General features: G+C 45.0%; 1 protein-coding gene across 1 annotated transcript in view; it reads left to right on the forward strand.

The window, feature by feature from the left end:
• The window catches only part of ITGA2 (integrin subunit alpha 2), a 475,911-nt gene that overhangs the window by 100,189 nt on the left and 355,539 nt on the right, over positions 1 to 20,183 (forward strand). The window contains exon 3 of the mRNA XM_069221707.1: positions 10,876 to 10,985. Within this exon, the coding sequence (XP_069077808.1) occupies positions 10,876 to 10,985 (110 nt within the window). The remainder of the gene's footprint in view (positions 1 to 10,875; positions 10,986 to 20,183) is intronic.

Genomic DNA, 20,183 nt, shown 5'->3' on the forward strand with positions numbered 1-20,183 from the left:
TTTCCTGAGATATGCATTGACATGGCACATTCTCTTTCTTCACTTTCACTTATTATTGAGGCAGAAGAACTGTTTGATGATGACTTAGAAGATGATCAACTTTATATAGTATCTATTTACCTCAGCTGATGTTGCGGTTTGGCCTTGTGAGTGTGCATCAAACTTTGCTTCTGGATCATTCTTGCGCCCATTTTGTTTTCACTTCGTGATGCGCTTACTTTTTCCTTCATTCTGCACAACCTCACAAAATGGTTCTCCTTACCACAGACTTTGCATATTTGACCAATGGCGTAACACTTTCCTTTGTGTGAAAATGGGAAACCACACCTGAAGCACAACTTCTTTTCGCGTGTAGACATCACGTTGTGCCCTTCATTATTTTGTTTTGAAATACTTTTCACACTCATGACTGACTTGCTCTGGGCACTTCCAGCCTCCATGTCAGGAGCTTGTATCTCAGCACGCTTCTCAGCTCTGGCAGCCATCAACACTCGCTACAGACTAAGGGCCTGATTTAGATTTTGGCAGAGGGGTTACTCCGTTACAACAGTGACAGATATCCAGTCTGCCAAAATCTAAATCCCATTGTTTCCTATGGGATTTAGATTTCGGCGGATGGAATATCCATCATCGTTGTAACAGAGTAACCCCTCTGCCAAAATCTAAATCAGGCCCTGGGAGTTTACCTCAGCATTCATCATCCGATTGGATTGGACAAGCATCTATCGATCTCTCCAAGCCTCGTGGCGTCTTCATTGTTAAATTCATTGAACTTACAGTGTTTGATGAGTGTATCGAGTCTTTTGACAAATTTATTGATTGTTTCACCAACTCTTTGACATTCTTGACTGAAAACACATTGTTCATAGTTAACATTTTGTACTGGATCAAACTTGAGAATCAATGCATTCTTGATCTGAAGGTATGTGACTTCTTTGTCAGTTCCTGGCATTTTCTTTATGACTTCTTTCACATCATCACCAGGAAGATCTTGAAATATTTGGTAATCTTCCTGGTATTAATCACTTCAAGTGTATCTAAGAAATCTTCAAATGTCTCTATCTCTGTAGTTAAGGGCCAGCATTAGTCATGATGCAACAACTTAATTTAGTGGACTCGGTAAGTGCTTCTCTTTATTCTTTTTATACTTCAGTTTGAATTACCTTACACCTGGTTGATCTCTGCCTAGCAGCACTAACGCTCTGTATATTGTATAACTTTATTTTGTGTGCAGTGCAGTACCTTCTTGTAGGATCTTGGTCACAGTTTCATGACCAACAATGCATAGACTTTTCCGTGAAGCTTTCTTTCCATTCACACACTTCACATCACATGGAGTTGTACTTTGACTCCACATGCGCCAACCACTGACTCAGCACTTTGACAAAGGTACATGTGGCACACACAAACAGTTTGCTTGGACAATGGCAGACTCTACAGGAGAGCACTTTCTTATTTTATTTACTTATCCCCTATCTCATCTCCAGTTGTAGTCTCTTCCAGAGCCTGGTACCCAATGAATATCTAGGCCACACACAGAGTTGTAACTTCCTCTGCATGTAACTGTGAACTCCAACATTCTAAACTGAACTTTCATTGCATTTTATTCTAACAATTTCATCACACTGATACTGAGTCTTCGAGGAGCCAGGAAGGTTTTGTTCTAAATTATTATTGGAACATGGGTGATTGGTAAGGGCAGGTAAGTACCTACACTTAGCAATAGGCCACTAATCTCCACTTAGGTCCAGTTAGAGCTCAGTAAATTAAACCTAGCTCAACCCTTGGTAACTTGACAACGAGCAACAAGGCTTAACTTAGGAGACAAAGTGTAAAGCATTCAAATTTCACAAAACAGTGATCAAATAAAACACAGGAAACAGTTTAAAAATCCAACATCAATTCATAAACATAGGAAATATGTTTAGCTTTAAAATGACAACAAAATGAATAAAATCGGATAAGGAGAACATGAGATATGAATTTTTAAAGAATTATTGCTTTCTAGCGCATAGAAACAAAAAGCGCTAATCTGGTCATCTGGTCGCACCTCAACCAGGGCAAAGTCAAAGTTTAAGGCCGACCACGATGGAGCCCAGCTCGGCTAGAGCCCGCAGGAGGCCTCGGTCAAAAGTTTACCTTAGGACTTAGTTGTTTTTCTAGAGATTTTCTTCAGCGGGACGAACCTGCCAGTCCAATCTGACCTCCTGGAACTCTTCCTCAGATACGCATCGTGGGAGCCCTTGGTGGAGATTTTTACATTTGGATTTAGTTGTTTTTTTTAGGTGAAAATCCTTCGACCAGGACAAACCTGAATCTTGATCTGAGGTCCTTGGACTCCTATTCAGATACGCTAGCTGGGAGGTCCCGGTCAACTTCCTACGTTCGGACTTAGTCTCTTTTTTGGAGATTTTTTTTCACCGGGATGAACCTGCAAGTCAGGCTGGGTCGCGGTTGAGGTAAGCCGACTAGAGTTGCCGCGGCAGGTCAGTCCCTCTATAGAGCTTTTTTCCAAAAGTTCTCCAAACTTCTCCAAACTTCTGGATCTTCTTCCAGATGTTCTTTTAAGGTTCTTTTGAGGTCCACAGTTCACCCCAAGGTTCCGGAAGCTCTGAGATGCTCCTTGAGGGTGCGGACTACAACTCCCAGAATGCACCTGGCGCAAACTCCTTTTTGACCACTGGACAGTGGTCAGCTGGTTGGTTTCTTCAGGAGTTGGTGCAGGGGACTCTGGTTAGCAATTTTAAACCTGTAGCAAACAGGGAGTCCCTCCTTGAACCAGTTGAAGCCAGGCAAAGTCCTTCTTGTGGTGAAGCCCAAGTGTGCAGCTGGTGCAGGTCCCCAGAGTGCAGTGTCCAGGTGCAGGCCAGGGGTCCAGCAGGGCAGTCCTTCTTCTTCTGTAGATCTTCCTTGTTAGAATCTGATAGGGATCTGAGGTGTGGGTGCAGGTCTGCCAGTTGTATCCTTGCTCCTGGGTGAAAAACAGGGGGGTGCTGGTTCTCCAATCAGAGACAGGGTCCTTCCCCCTGTGATGACCACTTCCTGGGAAGTGTGGCAAAAATCAATCGCAGGGAGCAACATTCCTAAAAAATCCATCATGGCTGATAGTGATTTTTGGAGGTTACATCTGTCTGAGCCCACCCACTGGTGTGGCTAAAAAGCTTAAACACATCCCTCTCCTGCCCTCTACTAATCTAATCAAGGGGGCACCTAATTGTCTGGGTTTGCAGGATTTGAGGGTGTTGCTGGTTTGCTCCAAACGTCCTTCTCTGCCTTTGAAGTCCAGTTTGGCAGCCCTTCCCCTTCCTGCTTCCCCATCTGCTGAGGGGAGATCTCCTCCCCCAGTCACATCTCTTTGTGTTGAGCCAGGCTACTTCACACTTCATCTAGGCAGCCTGGCCAGGCTGCCAGAGGCTGGCCAAGCAAAGCACAGCAGCAAAAACACTGCAGGGCTAAAGTTGGCAACTTTTCTGATAAAGTTTAAAACTCTTTCCCTGAACAAGGTATATTAAATCCAACAACTGGAAGTTGTGGGAGTTATTATAACAATTAATTTGATACCAAATTTGTTGTATCTATTACTTAAGGGGATTTTTTAAATTAAAATAAAGTCTCCCCATTCTAGCCTATGGAGGCTGTTCACTTAAATGAGGAAAAAACGAATTTGGCTGTTTTACCTCACCAGGGCTTATAAAACTATTTTTATAAGGTCCCTGCTTATAGTTACATGGCACCCAGCCCTAGGGGCACATAGGGTGCACCTTAGGCGTGACTTGTATGTAAAAATAAGGTAGTTTAAGACTTTGGAACTACTTTTAATTCCAAAGTCGAATTTGCATGTAACTTTAGTTTAAAAGCAGCCAGCATGGCAAGCCTGCCTTTAAAATGTCACTGGGCACCTCAACAGTGCACCTATGGGGCACTACCTATGCTGGGGTCCCTAAACCTCCATGCCCTACCATATACTAGGGACTTATAGGTAGGTTAATTATAATTAGCCTAATTTGCATATCCACTTTACACAGAGCACTGGCCCTGGGACTGGTAAGCAGTATCCAGGGCACAGCCAAGAGTCACTAACCACCAGTACCTGTCCAAAAGGTTTGGGGGTGACCAGGGCAAAAAGGGGGACTTTCCTACAATTATGCAAAACACTATTGCATTGAGAGACTTCTTAGTAAATTTGGCACCAAATTTTTGGCAGGAGCATTCTGATCATCCATTTAAAAGTGGTGTGATTGTGAGTGGTTAGCAATGACAAACACGGTGCTGATATGTATTTGTTTGAACTGTTCTATTTTTACATGGACTGTATTTCTATTGTGCTGTCTTTTCTAGTTTTCAGCACGTTCTTGTGTTAGAGATCATTTAGTGATCGCAAAGGTAAAGTAGTGTTAACAGCAGGGGTCCCTGGTTTCGTACCTGTATTGCGTTGCTTTACTGATTTATTGAATATTGTATTGTGTGCACGTTCTACCATTTAATTCCCATTTTGACTCTATACGTATTTATATCATCCAAATTGTTACGCGTTCACAACAAACTCGGCTAGTGAGTCGCAACCTAATTATAATTGTGATACCAGTGTTGTATGATACTTCAACTTGAGTCTACAGTAATTCCTTTCATGTAGGTCTTTGCTGATCATAGACATCCATCCAGTGTCTTAGGTAATGAAGAACACCAGTATTCGCACCTTTTGATGCTGCTTGGTTGTCACTGCACTTGAATTTCCTGGGGTAAAAGTCTGACTTTTAACATAGTACTCTCTTTCCTTTTACACTCTGAAACCACCACTCAAAACCATACAGCATGAACTCTCTGAAGCAGCACCCATCCCCACAGCGAATATTGTATACTAGTTTCTTACTGATAACAAATAAACTGCATGTCTGCCTCTTATAGTTGGTCTAAATGAGCGTTGATGTAAACCAATAAATGTAACAAGATAAATGTAATAAATGTAACATATGAAAATATGAGGTTCGATGGCATCTGTCGCTGTAGATACGCATGTTCTGCAATAGCTCGCCATCTGGTGTTGGGCCGGAGTGTTACAAGTTGTTTTTCTTCGAAGAAGTCTTTCGAGTCACGGGACCGAGTGACTCCTCCTTTTGTCTCCATTGCGCATGGGCGTCGACTCCATCCTCGATTGTTTTTTTTCCGCCATCGGGTTCGGACGTGTTCCTGTCGCTCCGAGTTTCGGAACGGAAAAAATAGTTAATTTCGGAAGATTTTCGTCGGTATTGTTGCGTTCGGGATCGGCGTACTTAGATTCAACACCGCATCGAAGATCGAAGAGCTCCGGTGCCCTTCAGGGTAGTTTTTCGATCCTCCGTCGGGGCCTGGTCGGCCCGACCGCGTGCTGAGGAACGCCGATGGAACGGACCCCGTTCCGTTTCTGCCCCAAATGCCACAATAAATACCCCTACACAGACCAACACTTGGTCTGCAACCTGTGCCTGTCACCTGAGCACAGCGAAGACACCTGCGAGGCCTGTCGTGCGTTCCGGTCCCGAAAAACACTCCGAGACCGTCGAGCCAGAAGACTTCAAATGGCGTCCGCACCGACAGCCCAACGGGAGTTCGAGGAACAGGAAGAGGAAGGTACCTTCTCGATCCAAGACTCAGACTCCGAAGGATTCGACGATACACAAACCGTGAGTAAGACGTCGAAAACCACACAAAGAAACATTTACAAGGCCCAGGGGACGCCACTGCCACCAGGCCATGGCTCAACCCATAAAATCGGTGACCGACCGTCGGCACCGAAAAAGGCCCAAACAGTGCCGAGATCGTCCGACTCCGGTCGAGACACCGGCACGCAGCCTTCTCGGGACCGAGAAAGTGCTGGAGACAAGCCTCGACACCGAGATGCCGGTGTGGACACGGCTCGACGCCGAGAGGTTTCGGCACCGAAAAGGAAAAAAGTCACCTCGGAGCCGAAAAAACACGCAGACACAGTTTCGACGCCGAAACAAACTGCAAGCGACCCAGCTTCAGGCTCTTATACAGAAGAGCACTCGCTAACCTCCCAAATGCAGAAGCATAGGTTTGAGGAAGAGCTACAAGCAACTGATGCGGACCATACGCAAAAGCGTATCTTCATTCAGCAGGGGACAGGAAAAATAAGCACCCTTCCCCCCATTAGGAGAAAGAGAAGGTTGGAGTTCCAGGCGGAACAAGTACCACAACCAAAAGTGGTGAAAAGAGTTACACCACCACCCTCTCCTCCGCCCGTGATTAACGTTTCACCAGCACAAACGCCATCACACTCCCCAGCTCACACCACCATGAGCCAGGGTGACCAAGACCAGGACGCATGGGACCTATACGACGCCCCAGTGTCAGATAACAGCCCAGAGGCATACCCTACAAAACCATCTCCACCAGAAGACAGCACCGCGTACTCTCAGGTGGTGGCTAGAGCAGCACAATTTCACAACGTAAGCCTCCACTCAGAACAGGTCGAGGATGATTTCCTGTTCAACACACTCTCCTCCACCCACAGCTCCTACCAAAGCCTGCCTATGCTCCCTGGTATGCTCCGGCACGCAAAAGACATATTTAAGGACCCGGTCAAAAGTAGGGCAATCACACCAAGGGTGGAAAAAAAGTATAAGCCGCCTCCTACAGACCCGGCTTTCATCACAACACAGCTGCCACCAGACTCTGTTGTTGTAGGAGCAGCTAGAAAAAGGGCCAACTCTCACACATCTGGAGATGCACCACCCCCAGATAAAGAAAGCCGCAAGTTTGATGCAGCTGGTAAAAGAGTCGCAGCACAAGCTGCAAACCAGTGGCGCATCGCGAACTCCCAGGCACTACTTGCGCGCTATGACAGAGCCCACTGGGACGAGATGCAACATCTCATTGAACATCTGCCCAAAGACTTCCAAAATAGGGCAAAACAAGTGGTTGAGGAGGGACAGGCCATCTCCAACAACCAGATCCGCTCCTCCATGGACGCTGCAGATACAGCTGCACGGACAATTAATACATCTGTAACTATCAGAAGGCATGCATGGCTCCGAACGTCTGGATTTAAACCAGAGATTCAACAAGCAGTTCTCAATATGCCTTTTAATGAAAAAGAACTGTTCGGTCCAGAAGTGGACACAGCGATTGAGAAACTCAAAAAAGATACGGACACTGCCAAAGCCATGGGCGCACTCTACTCCCCGCAGAGCAGAGGGAATTACAGCTCATTCCGTAAAACGCCCTTTCGAGGGGGGTTTCGGGGTCAAAGCACACAAGCCAGCACCTCACAAGCCACACCGTCCAGTTACCAAGGACAGTATAGAGGAGGTTTTCGGGGACAATATAGAGGAGGGCAATTCCCTAGAAATAGAGGAAGATTCCAAAGCCCCAAAACCCCTACTACTAAACAGTGACTCACATGTCACTCACCCCCTCCACACAACACCAGTGGGGGGACGAATAGGTCATTATTACAGAGCATGGGAGAAAATCACTACAGACACTTGGGTTCTAGCAATTATCCAACATGGTTACTGCATAGAATTTCTACAGTTCCCTCCAAACATACCACCAAAAGCACAAAATTTAACAACACACCATTCCAATCTCCTAGAGATAGAAGTGCAGGCACTATTGCAAAAGAATGCAATCGAATTAGTGCCAAACACACAAATAAACACAGGAGTTTACTCACTGTACTTTCTGATACCAAAGAAGGACAAAACACTGAGACCAATCCTAGACCTCAGAGTAGTCAACACTTTCATCAAATCAGACCACTTCCACATGGTCACACTACAAGAAGTATTGCCATTGCTAAAGCTGCACGACTACATGGCAACTTTAGACCTCAAGGATGCTTATTTCCATATACCAATTCACCCATCGCACAGGAAATACCTAAGGTTTGTATTCAAAGGAATACATTACCAATTCAAGGTACTGCCTTTCGGATTAACAACCGCACCAAGAGTCTTTACCAAATGTCTAGCGGTAGTCGCTGCACACATCAGAAGGCAGCAAATACATGTGTTCCCATATCTAGACGACTGGCTAATCAAGGCCCATTCGTTAATAGAGTGCTCAAATCACACAAATCATATCATACAAACCCTCTTCAAACTAGGGTTCACCGTCAATTTCACAAAATCCAAGATTCGGCCACGCAAGGTACAACAATACCTGGGAGCCATAATAGACACATCAAAAGGAGTAGCCACTCCAAGTCCACAAAGAATTCAAAATTTCAACACCATCATACAACGCATGTATCCAACACAAAAGATACAAGCAAAGATGGTATTACAACTCCTAGGCATGATGTCATCATGCATAGCCATTGTCCCAAACGCAAGACTGCACATGAGGCCCTTACAACAATGCCTAGCATCACAGTGGTCTCAAGCACAGGGTCACCTTCTAGATCTGGTGTTAATAGACCGCCAAACTTACCTCTCGCTTCTGTGGTGGAACAACATAAATTTAAACAAGGGGCGGCCTTTCCAAGACCCAGTGCCACAATACGTAATAACAACAGATGCTTCCATGACAGGGTGGGGAGCACACCTCGATCAACACAGCATACAAGGACAATGGAACGTACATCAAACAAAACTGCATATCAATCACCTAGAACTTCTTGCAGTTTTTCAAGCACTAAAAGCTTTCCAACCAATAATAGTTCACAAATACATTCTCGTCAAAACAGACAACATGACAACAATGTATTATCTAAACAAGCAGGGAGGGACGCACTCCACGCAGTTAAGCATGTTAGCACAAAAAATTTGGCATTGGGCAATTCACAACCAAATTCGCCTAATTGCACAGTTTATACCAGGGATACAAAATCAACTCGCAGACAATCTCTCTCGAGATCACCAACAGGTCCACGAATGGGAAATTCTCCCCCAAATACTGAACACTTATTTCAAACTCTGGGGAACACCTCAGATAGACTTGTTTGCGACAAGGGAGAACGCAAAATGCCAAAACTTCGCATCCAGATACCCACACAAACAATCCCAAGGCAATGCCCTATGGATGAACTGGTCAGGGATATTTGCTTACGCTTTTCCTCCTCTCCCTCTCCTTCCTTACCTGGTAAACAAACTCAGTCAAAGCAAACTCAAACTCATATTGATAGCACCAACTTGGGCAAGGCAACCCTGGTACACAACGCTGCTAGACCTATCAGTGGTACCCTGCATCAAATTGCCCAACAGGCCAGATCTGTTGACACAGCACAACCAAAAGATCAGACACCCAGATCCAGCATCGCTGAATCTAGCAATCTGGCTCCTGAAATCCTAGAATTCGGGCACTTACAACTTACCCAAGAATGTATGGAAGTCATAAAACAAGCAAGAAGGCCATCCACCAGGCACTGCTATGCAAGTAAATGGAAGAGGTTTGTTTGCTACTGCCATATTAATCAAATACAACCATTACACACAACTCCAGAACATGTAGTGGGTTACTTGCTTCACTTACAAAAATCTAACCTAGCTTTCTCTTCCATTAAGATTCACCTTGCAGCAATATCTGCATACCTGCAGACTACCTATTCAACTTCCCTATATAAAATACCAGTCATTAAAGCATTCATGGAGGGCCTTAGGAGAATTATACCACCAAGAACACTACCTGTTCCTTCATGGAACCTAAATGTTGTCCTAACTAGACTTATGGGTCCACCTTTTGAACCCATGCACTCCTGCGACATACAGTTCCTAACCTGGAAGGTGGCATTTCTCATCGCCATTACTTCCCTGAGAAGAGTAAGCGAGATTCAGGCGTTTACTATACAGGAACCTTTTATACAACTACACAAAAATAAAGTCGTCCTAAGGACCAATCCTAAATTTTTGCCAAAGGTTATTTCACCGTTCCATCTAAATCAAACAGTGGAACTTCCGGTGTTCTTTCCACAGCCAGATACCGTAGCTGAAAGGGCACTACATACATTAGATGTCAAAAGAGCATTAATGTATTACATTGACAGAACAAAGAACATCAGAAAGACTAAACAACTCTTTATTGCATTTCAAAAACCTCATGCAGGAAACCCAATTTCAAAACAAGGTATAGCCAGATGGATAGTTAAATGCATCCAAATCTGCTACCTTAAAGCTAAACGACAGCTGCCCATTACACCAAGGGCACACTCAACCAGAAAGAAAGGTGCTACCATGGCCTTTCTAGGAAACATCCCAATGCAAGAAATATGTAAGGCAGCCACATGGTCTACGCCTCACACATTCACCAAGCACTACTGTGTAGACGTGTTATCCGCACAACAAGCCACAGTAGGTCAAGCTGTATTAAGGACATTATTTCAGACTACTTCCACTCCTACAGGCTGATCCACCGCTTTTGGGGAAATAACTGCTTACTAGTCTATTGCAGAACATGCGTATCTACAGCGACAGATGCCATCGAACTGAAAATGTCACTTACCCAGTGTACATCTGTTCGTGGCATCAGTCGCAGTAGATTCGCATGTGCCCACCCGCCTCCCCGGGAGCCTGTAGCAGTTTGGAAGTTACCTTCAATTATTTATATATGTATCATCTCAACCTTAAATAAGTGCATACTTAGTCACTCCATTGCATGGGCACTATTACTACAATTCAACTCCTACCTCACCCTCTGCGGGGAAAAACAATCGAGGATGGAGTCGACGCCCATGCGCAATGGAGACAAAAGGAGGAGTCACTCGGTCCCGTGACTCGAAAGACTTCTTCGAAGAAAAACAACTTGTAACACTCCGGCCCAACACCAGATGGCGAGCTATTGCAGAACATGCGAATCTACTGCGACTGATGCCACGAACAGATGTACACTGGGTAAGTGACATTTTCATTATTGTTCAACTAGTGCGTCTTGTTTCAGGCTGCTGGTTGGTGCTCCATGGAGTGGTTATCCCACTAACAGAATGGGTGATATTTACAAATGTCCTGTTAATTCACAAAAAACCACATGCGAAAAGCTGAACTTGGCAGGTAAGTTAGTCAACAGCTTTAGCTATGTGGCTACTCAAATCTTGATTACATTGTGCATGTAGGGCAGTACTACTGTGCAGTTTGGACTGAGCTCATAAAGCTAAAGGTTATAGGCCAATTAACAAAATTGGGCGTTATTTGTGTCTTTCTCCTGGCTTGGGTGTGGGTTGCTCATCAATATCCAGGTTTAATTCACAAAACAATTCTGTACGTTGTGTCTGTCACCAGCGGTGGAACATACTGATGGGTTTCCATATGTAAAACATTCTCAGGAAAGTTCCTATTCACAGAAATGCTTTATGATTCAAGCACTTAGAGTGGAGGTCATTTCTCACCCTGTTTTAGATTTCTGACTTATTTGACTATTTATTAACCTTTTATTACAGGCGTAGGTCAGATAAATCTTATTAGCCTTGTAGGAAAGTACCATCTTGCCTGGCATGTTACCCCCATTTTCACTGTATGTATGTATGTTTTAGCCCCTGTGTCACTGGGATCCTGCTAGGCAGGACCCCAGTGCTTATAGTATGTGCCCTGTATGTGTTCCCTGTGTGGTGCCTAACTGTATCACTGAGGCTCTGCTAACCAGAACCTCAGTGTTTATGCTCTCTCTGCTTTCTAAATTTGTCACTGCAGGCTAGTGACTAAATTTACCAATTCTCATTGCCACACTGGAACACTCATATAATTCCCTTGTATATGATACTTAGGTACCCAGGGTATTGGGGTTCCAGGAGATCCCTATGGGCTGCAGCATTTCTTTTGCCACCCATAGGGAGCTCAGACAATTCTTACACAGGCCTGCCACCGCAGTCTGAGTGAAATAACGTCCATGTTATTTCACAGCCATTTTTCACTGCACATAAGTAACTTATAAGTCACCTATATGTTTAACTTTCACCTGGTGAAGGTTGGGTGCCAAGTTAGGGCAAATTCCCCGGATATTGTGAGTGTGAGGACACCATTACACGCGAGTACTATACATAGGTCACTACTTATGTATAGCATCACAATAGTAACTCTGAACATGACCATGTAACATGTCTATGATCATGGAATTGTCACCCCAATACGATTCTGGTATTGGGGGGACAATTCCATGATCCCCCGGGTCTCTAGCACAGAACCCGGGTACTGCCAAACTGCCTTTCCGGGGTTTCCACTGCAGTTGCTGCCAACCCCTAAGACAGGATTCTACCCTCCTGTAGTCCAGGCAGCCCAGGCAGGCAGACAAAGTATTTCCTCTGAGAGAGGGTGTTACACCCTCTCCCTTTGGAAATAGGTGTAAAGGGCTGGGGAGGAGTAGCCTCCCCCAGCCTCTGGAAATGCTTTGATGGGCACAGATGGTGCCCATCTCTGCATAAGCCAGTCTACACCAGTTAAGGGATCCCCGTGCCCTGCTCTGGCGCGAAACTGGACAAAGGAAAGGGGAGTGACCACTCCCCTGACCAGTACCTCCCAGGGGAGGTGCCCAGAGCTCCTCCAGTGTGTCCCAGACTTCTGCCATCTTGGAAACAGAGGTTTAGGGGGCACACTGGACTGCTCTGAGTTGCCAGTGCCAGCAGGTGACGTCAGAGACCCCCTCTGATAGGCTCTTACCTCTCTTGGTAGCCAATCCTCCTTTCTTGGTAGCCAAACCTCCTTTTCTGGCTATTTAGGGTCTCTCCTCTGGGGAATTCTTCAGATAACGAATGCAAGAGCTCCCCAGAGTTCCTCTGCACTTCCCTCTTCGACTTCTGCCAAGGATCGACCACTGACTGCCACAGGACACCTGCAAAACCGCAACAAAGTAGCAAGACGACTACCAGCAACATTGTAGCGCCTACTCCTGCCGGCTTCCTCGACTGCTTCCTGGTGGTGAATGCTCTGAGGGCTGTCTGCCTTTACCCTGCACTGGAAATCCCGAAGAAATCTCCCGTGGGTTGACGGAGTCTTCCCCTTGCTAACACTGGCACCAAACTTCTGCATCACCAGTCCTCTGGGTCCCCTCTCATCCCGAGGAGCTGGATCCAAGTGAACCCCACAGTCCAGTGGTCCTTCAGTGCAAGTTTGGGTGAGGTAAGTCCTTGCCTCCCCACACCAGACAGCAAACCTGTGTACTGCGTGATTTGCAGCTGCTCTGGCTTCTGTGCACTTCTCCAAGGATTCCTTTGTGCACAGCCTAGCCTGGGTCCCCAGCACTCCGTCCTGCAGTGCTCAACCCTATGAGTTGGCCTCCAGCGTCGTGGGACACTCCTTTGTGACTCTGAGCCAGCTCCGGTTCACAAGTCTGTTCGGGTACTTCTCCGGGTGCTGCCTGCTTCTGTGGGGGCTCTCTGAGTTGCTCAGTGCCCCCTCTGTCTCCTCCTCCAAGGGGCGACATCCTGGTCCTTCCTGGGCCCCAGCAGCACCGAAAAACCTCTACATCGACCCTTGCAGCTAGCAGCTAGCAAGGCCTGTTTGCAGTATTTCTGCATGGGAACACTTCTGCAACCTTCATCACAACGTGGGACATCCTCCATCCAAAGGAGAAGTTCCTAGTCCTCTTTGTTGTTTCAGAATCCTAAGCTTCTTCCATCCGGAGGCAGCTTCCTTGCACCTTCATCCGTGTTTCCTGGGCTCCTGCCCCCCCTAAACACTATCGCGACTCTTGAACTTGGTCCCCTTGCCTTGCAGGTCCTCAGGTCCAGGAATCCGTCTTCAGTGCTTTGCTGGTGTTTGTGGTTCTTGCAGAATCCCCCATCACGACTATTGTGTCCTTTTGGGGTAGTAGGTGTACTTTACTCCTACTTTTCAGGGTCTTGGGGTGGGGTATCTTGGACACCCTCACTGTTTTCTTACAGTCCCAGCAACCCTCTACAAGCTCCATAGGTCTGGGATCCATTCGTGATTCGCATTCCACTTTTGGAGTATATGGTTTGTGTTGCCCCCAGACCTATGTTCACCTATTGCATCCTATTGTAATTCTACACTGTTTGCATTACTTTTCTTACTATTACCTACCTGTTTTGGGTTTGTGTACATATAACTTGAGTATATTACTTACCTTCTAACTGTGGGTACTCACTGAGATACTTTTGACATATTGTCATAAAAATAAAGTACCTTTATTTTTAGTAACTCGATATTGTGCTATATGATAGCTTTGCATGTCTCCTAGTTCAGCCTAAGCTTTGCCATAACTACCTTCTATCAGCCTAAGCTGCTAGAAACACCTCTGTTCTACTAATAAGGGATAACTGGACCTCGCACAGGGTGTAAGTACCACAAGGTACCCAATATAAGCCAGGCCAGCCTCCTACAAGCCCCTACTCCAGGCATCAGTTTACAGAGCATGCCAGGAAAGTGTAAGCATAAACCAGGATAGTTTAACTATGGAAAATCAACTTGATTGTAGTTTGTAAAAGAAACAATTTTCACTGTATTTATTTTTCCAGATAGTCCTCCACACCGAAAAAGTCACATTATGTTAAAAATGAACACAACTATATGTATTTTTTGTAGATATGAACTATTTGTGACAATCTAACTGCCAAACTTTTGGACAATGCTGCAAGTGTGCATAAATCTTGTGTAGGATCCGTATCACACTGCTTTTAATCTCGGTATCTATCCCTTTTACCACACCAATTCAAGCAGAATGGTTCACCTCTTCGGTGGACCTTTCCACTTGAAAATCTACAGCTCCGATGAGATATTTGGATTCTCTTAATTAGGATTTCTAAATTAGAAGCATTAATAATAAGGTTTACACATGTAGGTGCCTCATATGAGAATCACATCCATTGAGCCTGAGAGCAAATAGTGTATGGAAATAAAGACCTACTACTTGTTCAACTAACATCACAATTCAAAAAGGAGTTTCTTGTCCATACAGGTTCATCGCCACTAAAATTCTTGTGTTACTTGTACCATATTCCTAATGTTAGCTGTAAAAAATTAATACAGGATATCCGTAATATTTGTATTAGGAATGTAAAGTATATGTTAAATAAATATGTCTGTGAAAGAAGGTTGCATACAGTATATGAAACATGTTTGAGTTTTATTTTAGGGATGTGAAGTACACATCCCTAATATAAAATGGTGTAAATTTCCAAAACTTTACTTACATGCACAGCACTTACCTCATAGTGCTCAAGATTACCTTCCAGTAAAGATTGGGTAGTCCAGACACAATTTTGAAACTAAACCCCAGTGTTGAAGGGAGAGATGTGAATGAGTTGGGACTGGAATATAATCCCTGCATGATGTAAGGCCCTGTGTGCCTTATGGCTTGCATCTAATATATATATATATTTGTTTTCATTTTTGACCCTTGCCTCATGCTGATATAGTGTGGATGCCGACACCTATGGTGTATGAGGAGGCAAAGTAATGGAGGCCTGTATGATCCATTTGGATGCCCTTGTCCTAGCCTTGTGTAGAAGGTGGAGGTGGGGTTGTTTTCCCAGGCAGTGAAAGTGCATTTCTGACATTCCTGAAGTTGGAGAAAGAACACCTAGAAACATGGGGAGAAGGCAGCATTCAGAAATTTGATTAGGCCTTTTCTTAAGAGGAGCTTCCAATTATTCTGCTAACTAGTCTTTCTATAGCACTGCTCTCTAGTAGATGGAGGGTATCAAGAGTGAGGCTGCATTCCCAGTTGCTCAAGGTGAAATGGACACATTAGGTGAGGTCAGCCTTTTAATTTTTCCAAGATCGTTTCTCAGTGAAGCTGATGACAGCCAGGTGCAGAACGCTTACACCTCTTTGTACCCCTCTTGAGGGTGCACCAAATTGTAGACCACCCTGTGAAGAGAATCACTCTACACAAAGACCTCTAGAGAGTGACCTGGAAAGGGCAATTGAAAGGTGAACCATCCAAACCTGTTCTGAAAGTTCAGACAGTGGATCTACATCTCCTGTCTGGTTTGACTGTAAAAAAGCTGGGACCCACTGACAGTACCAAGTACCATTACAGAACCAAGTTTGCCTTAACCAAAGAAAGGTGTGTTCTGAAGACTTCTCAGATGACTGCTGTGCAAGCAGAGCTGTTATATGGCTGACCAACAAGTTCCCAGAGAAGAGGGGACATCACCTGAGTTTGTCCCTTGCTTGAAAAACATTTTCATCTAAGCGCTTACAAACCAGACTGACTTCTGAGAAAAGGAAGAAATCTGACACCCTTGCATGAGAAGTGATCATCCAGGAAGAGCTAGGTGTAGTGAGATGCCGGTACTGGTGGAGTTTACCAGAGGAGTAGGATGGAGTTCAGTGTTCTGCATGCCTCCGGTGTCAGTGGGCAGTAGATACTTGGGGCTGTATTTATAGGCCACTAGTGCCACAGGAGCATCACTTTTTGTGATGCTCCTGTGGCGCTAAGCACTGCGCCATATTTACAAGGTGGCGTTAAACCACATGGCCCCTTTCCACGCAGCACTGTACTTGGAAGGGGCATGCAATGGGTGTTGCTGTGGGCATGCCACTGCAACACCCCTTGCATTTTGACGCTGCCTCAGATTTATGAAATTGCATAAACCTGAGGCAGCAGCCAAATCTAACGCCACCCCCAGGGGTGACGTTAGCAGGGCACAACGAGGAGGAATACTTTTATTCCTCCTCATATTTTGCTTTTTCTATGCATGCTGCATTATGCAGCATTATGCAGCATGCATAGAAAGAGCAAAATGCCAGAAATGATTGTTTATGTGCGGGAAGATGTCCCTTCCTGCACATAAACAATCATTTGAAAAAGACGCTTTGCACTTTTGTGTGTGATACATTGTGCAGAACACGCAGAAGTGACAAGGCGCCATTAGTGATTGTTTATGTGCAGGAAGGGACACCTTTCCATACATAAACAATCACACCCCTCAACGCATACATCCTTGCACGATGGTGCAAGGATGCCTACGTTGGTGCTGGCAGCTAAATTTAGCACCGACACAGGGGGAAACACAGGGGTGCACCGTATTCACTTAAATACACCACATCCCTGCGTTTCTAAAGTGACATAGTACGGCGCTGCCAAATTGGGAGGAGCACCGCGCTGCACTACTTCTCCTTAAATCTGGCCCCTAGACTTGCATTTCCAGGCAGAAACTGAGAAAAACACAGCTTGACTTTAAACCCTTCAACCCTATAACCAAAATAAAATTGTGGTTAATCTGACCAAGAAGATGATCGCAGCTTGGCCTGTGACGCTAATACCAAGAAGGCAATCACAGCTTGACCTGTGGTGCTGCAACCCAAAAAGAAGAAAATGGCTTCTCCTTGCACAGCTGGGACTGCAAAGAGTGTGGTCCATCTTAAATCACCTTGCTGAGAGGACGGAGCCTGTGAGAAGTATTGCTGCAATTGAAATGGGCCTGTGCATGGCCTCACCCTAACTACAAGACATCCTGTTCCAATGCCTGTCACCAACACTGTTCCTGCTCATGACATCACCACTTGCCAGCCACAAAAAACACTAGAGAGAAGAAAATACAGGCAGCCAGGAGGAGTCTTGCTGGTGTGGCAGTTTATGCACCTATCCGGAAGTGGGAAAAGGGCTGCGTGTTGATGATGTCGCAGCTGCCTGACTGCTGGAAGCACCATGGACCAGTCTCACTGTTTGAACAGTGAAGGTATGAGCTTGAGGAACTCATGTATAAAGGGGTTAATGTACATCTGAGCCTAAATCGCCCCATTGCATTTATTCCTGAGGAGGAACTGTATGGACTTGATGGGGAGGGCCTGGGAGTTAAGGTAGCATAGAGAGGCAATGCCAGCCCAAGCTCCTAGGAGCCAAGTTGTATCTTGCCAACATTGTGTGTGTAGTATTTGGTTCTGACAAGTATTAAAGTACTTTTCTTTTTTAAAGTAAAGTACAGGGTTAGACAATTTTTTGCACTGGTATATGATCATTGACTTGAATGTTCGCCCTTGTTTCCAGCGACAGAGCTGAAAGGACTGTACAGGGCCCAATTTTTAGCGTTATTGTATGAGAGATCCCGAGACATCAGAGGCAAATGCCCTGAGCCCCCACAGTTGATGCCCAGTAGCCCCTGCCTAACCTGTGGCCCCCTGAACAGGGTACAAAAGAATGACAATGGCATTGATGCTTGAATGCTGTCTGGCAGTATTTTTCAAGATTTTCCCTCAATACATATACTCCATCCATTAATTTGGTCAAATGTGAATGCCAAAATAGAGGCACACTGCCAAGACCATACATTAGGAGTGTAAAAATATTGGGTTACTGGTTGAGGGGGGTAAAAACCTCTTAAGCAGAAACCAATGTGAAACACAAACAAACCTCAAATAACCTGTGTTTAACCTGGGAGCTTGGCACAAAAGCAGTCAGGCTTAACTTAGAGGCAATGTGTAAAGTATTTATGCAGCACACAGACAGTGATAAAGTGAAGACACACTACTAGAAAAAAACTCACACCAATTGAGTGAAATAGAGTACATTTTAATCAATTAGTTGACACCAAAAACAACAAAAATCCAAACAATAGAAGTGGAGATATTCAACTTTAAATAGAACTAGTCATCTAAAGTTTAAAGCCCCAATGAGGTAATCTGGTCGTACGGGACTGGGACAAAGTCACATGGTCAGGTGAATCGTAATGGAATGTGGGTGGATACATGGACCAAGTTAGGCCTACTGACTAAAGTACCTTAAATCCTGGTGTGAAGCATTGCAAGATCCTAAGTCGAGGATGTGCTGCGCAGCAGCATTTCCGAGAAGCTGTGGGGCTGTGATGGGAGGTCCTGCATCTAGGATGAATCTGAGGAGCTGCAGAGCGGTTCAAAGGACTTTCAAGCTCCTGGGTCAGGGATGCGTCATGCAGTGCCGGTTCTGATGCGAGGCTGTGATGTGTTGGGCTATGTCAGTTCTTCTAAGACCACATTTGGACTGGCAGAGCACTTTCAGGTCCACTTTCAAAGGCCCAGGTCTGGGGTGTCACCACTTGGGGCTTAGCACTCACAGCAGGCAGTGTCCAGTGCAGGGTTTGTAGTTGTTAGAGCCTTTTCTGCCCCTAAGGCTCTGATCAGGAGATTGGCCAACTAGCTCTTGGAGTAACTCTGGTGGTCCTGGGTTCAAGATGCAGACCGAGTCCTTCTCACTCAAGAAGCAAGGCAGCAGAGTAGGAGTCTTTTGCGCAGCACAGTAGCACAGCAGTTCAGTTCTTCCTAGCCTTCCACAGGTCCTAGAGTGTACTGGGTTTGAGGGTCCTCTATTGTTGTTGTCATCATTCAAATAGAAAAACTTTTTAGAGTGTTCCATCCCCAGAGTTGTTTGGAATTGCCTGCCTCCCTGCTCTGGCTTGCATGAGGGAACAATAGACTGGTGTGAAACTCTTTTGTGAGTGTGCTGAGTCAGAGGCTTTGTGATGTGTGGTAGGTGAAAGCTCCTCCCCCTCATCAAGTCAGAGATGGCCCATCCTGACATTACCTTTTCCTTTTAGTCTCACTGTCTGGGAGCAGTACACAAAGACTAGCTGACAGCACCATCTAGTCATATGATCCAGGATACAGGCTACAAGCACCAAATGTTTGGGACAAGAAAATGCCAACTTTCTAAAGTTGGCATGTTCAGACGTGTGATTTACAATCCAACTTTACAATTAAAGGGGGTTATAAATTGCAATTTTTTAAAGACCAAACTCGAAATTCATACCTTCTCCCATTTGAAAGTGATCATTTATTAAATGTAATAAGGTAACCCAATGTTATCATATAGGAGAAGCAGGCCTTGCAATAATCAAAAACAATTGTAAGAGTTTTTCACTACCAGGACATGTAAAAGGCAAAATCACACATCCAACTTTTTAAATACACTACACCATGACCTAGGAGCTGTTTAGGGCCTCCCCTAAGAGTGATTAGGTCATGGCAAAAGGTGTATTTTGCCAGGTCAAAATGGCAGTTTAGACTGTACACAAAATCTTCAAAAGCGTTGGTTAAGTGGGTGGCACAAGGAGTGCTGCAGGCCCACTAGTAGCATTTAAGTTACAGGTCCTGGGTCTTGTAGTATAGTTTTACTAGGGACTTGCAAGTAAATTAAATGTATCAGTTGGTTAGAAGCCAATGTTACCATAATTAAGGGAGAGAGCACAAGCTAGCAAAAATTAAATCAGCAAAAACAGAAGGATGGAAGGCTAAATGTTAGGAGAAGACCAAACCAAAGATGTCTGATCCAACAAGCGACAACATACTTTTCTTTGTAACATATATTATTGGTTACAA

The sequence above is a fragment of the Pleurodeles waltl genome, chromosome 1_1 (genome assembly GCF_031143425.1).
Source record: "Pleurodeles waltl isolate 20211129_DDA chromosome 1_1, aPleWal1.hap1.20221129, whole genome shotgun sequence".
Taxonomy (NCBI): Eukaryota; Metazoa; Chordata; class Amphibia; order Caudata; family Salamandridae; genus Pleurodeles; species Pleurodeles waltl.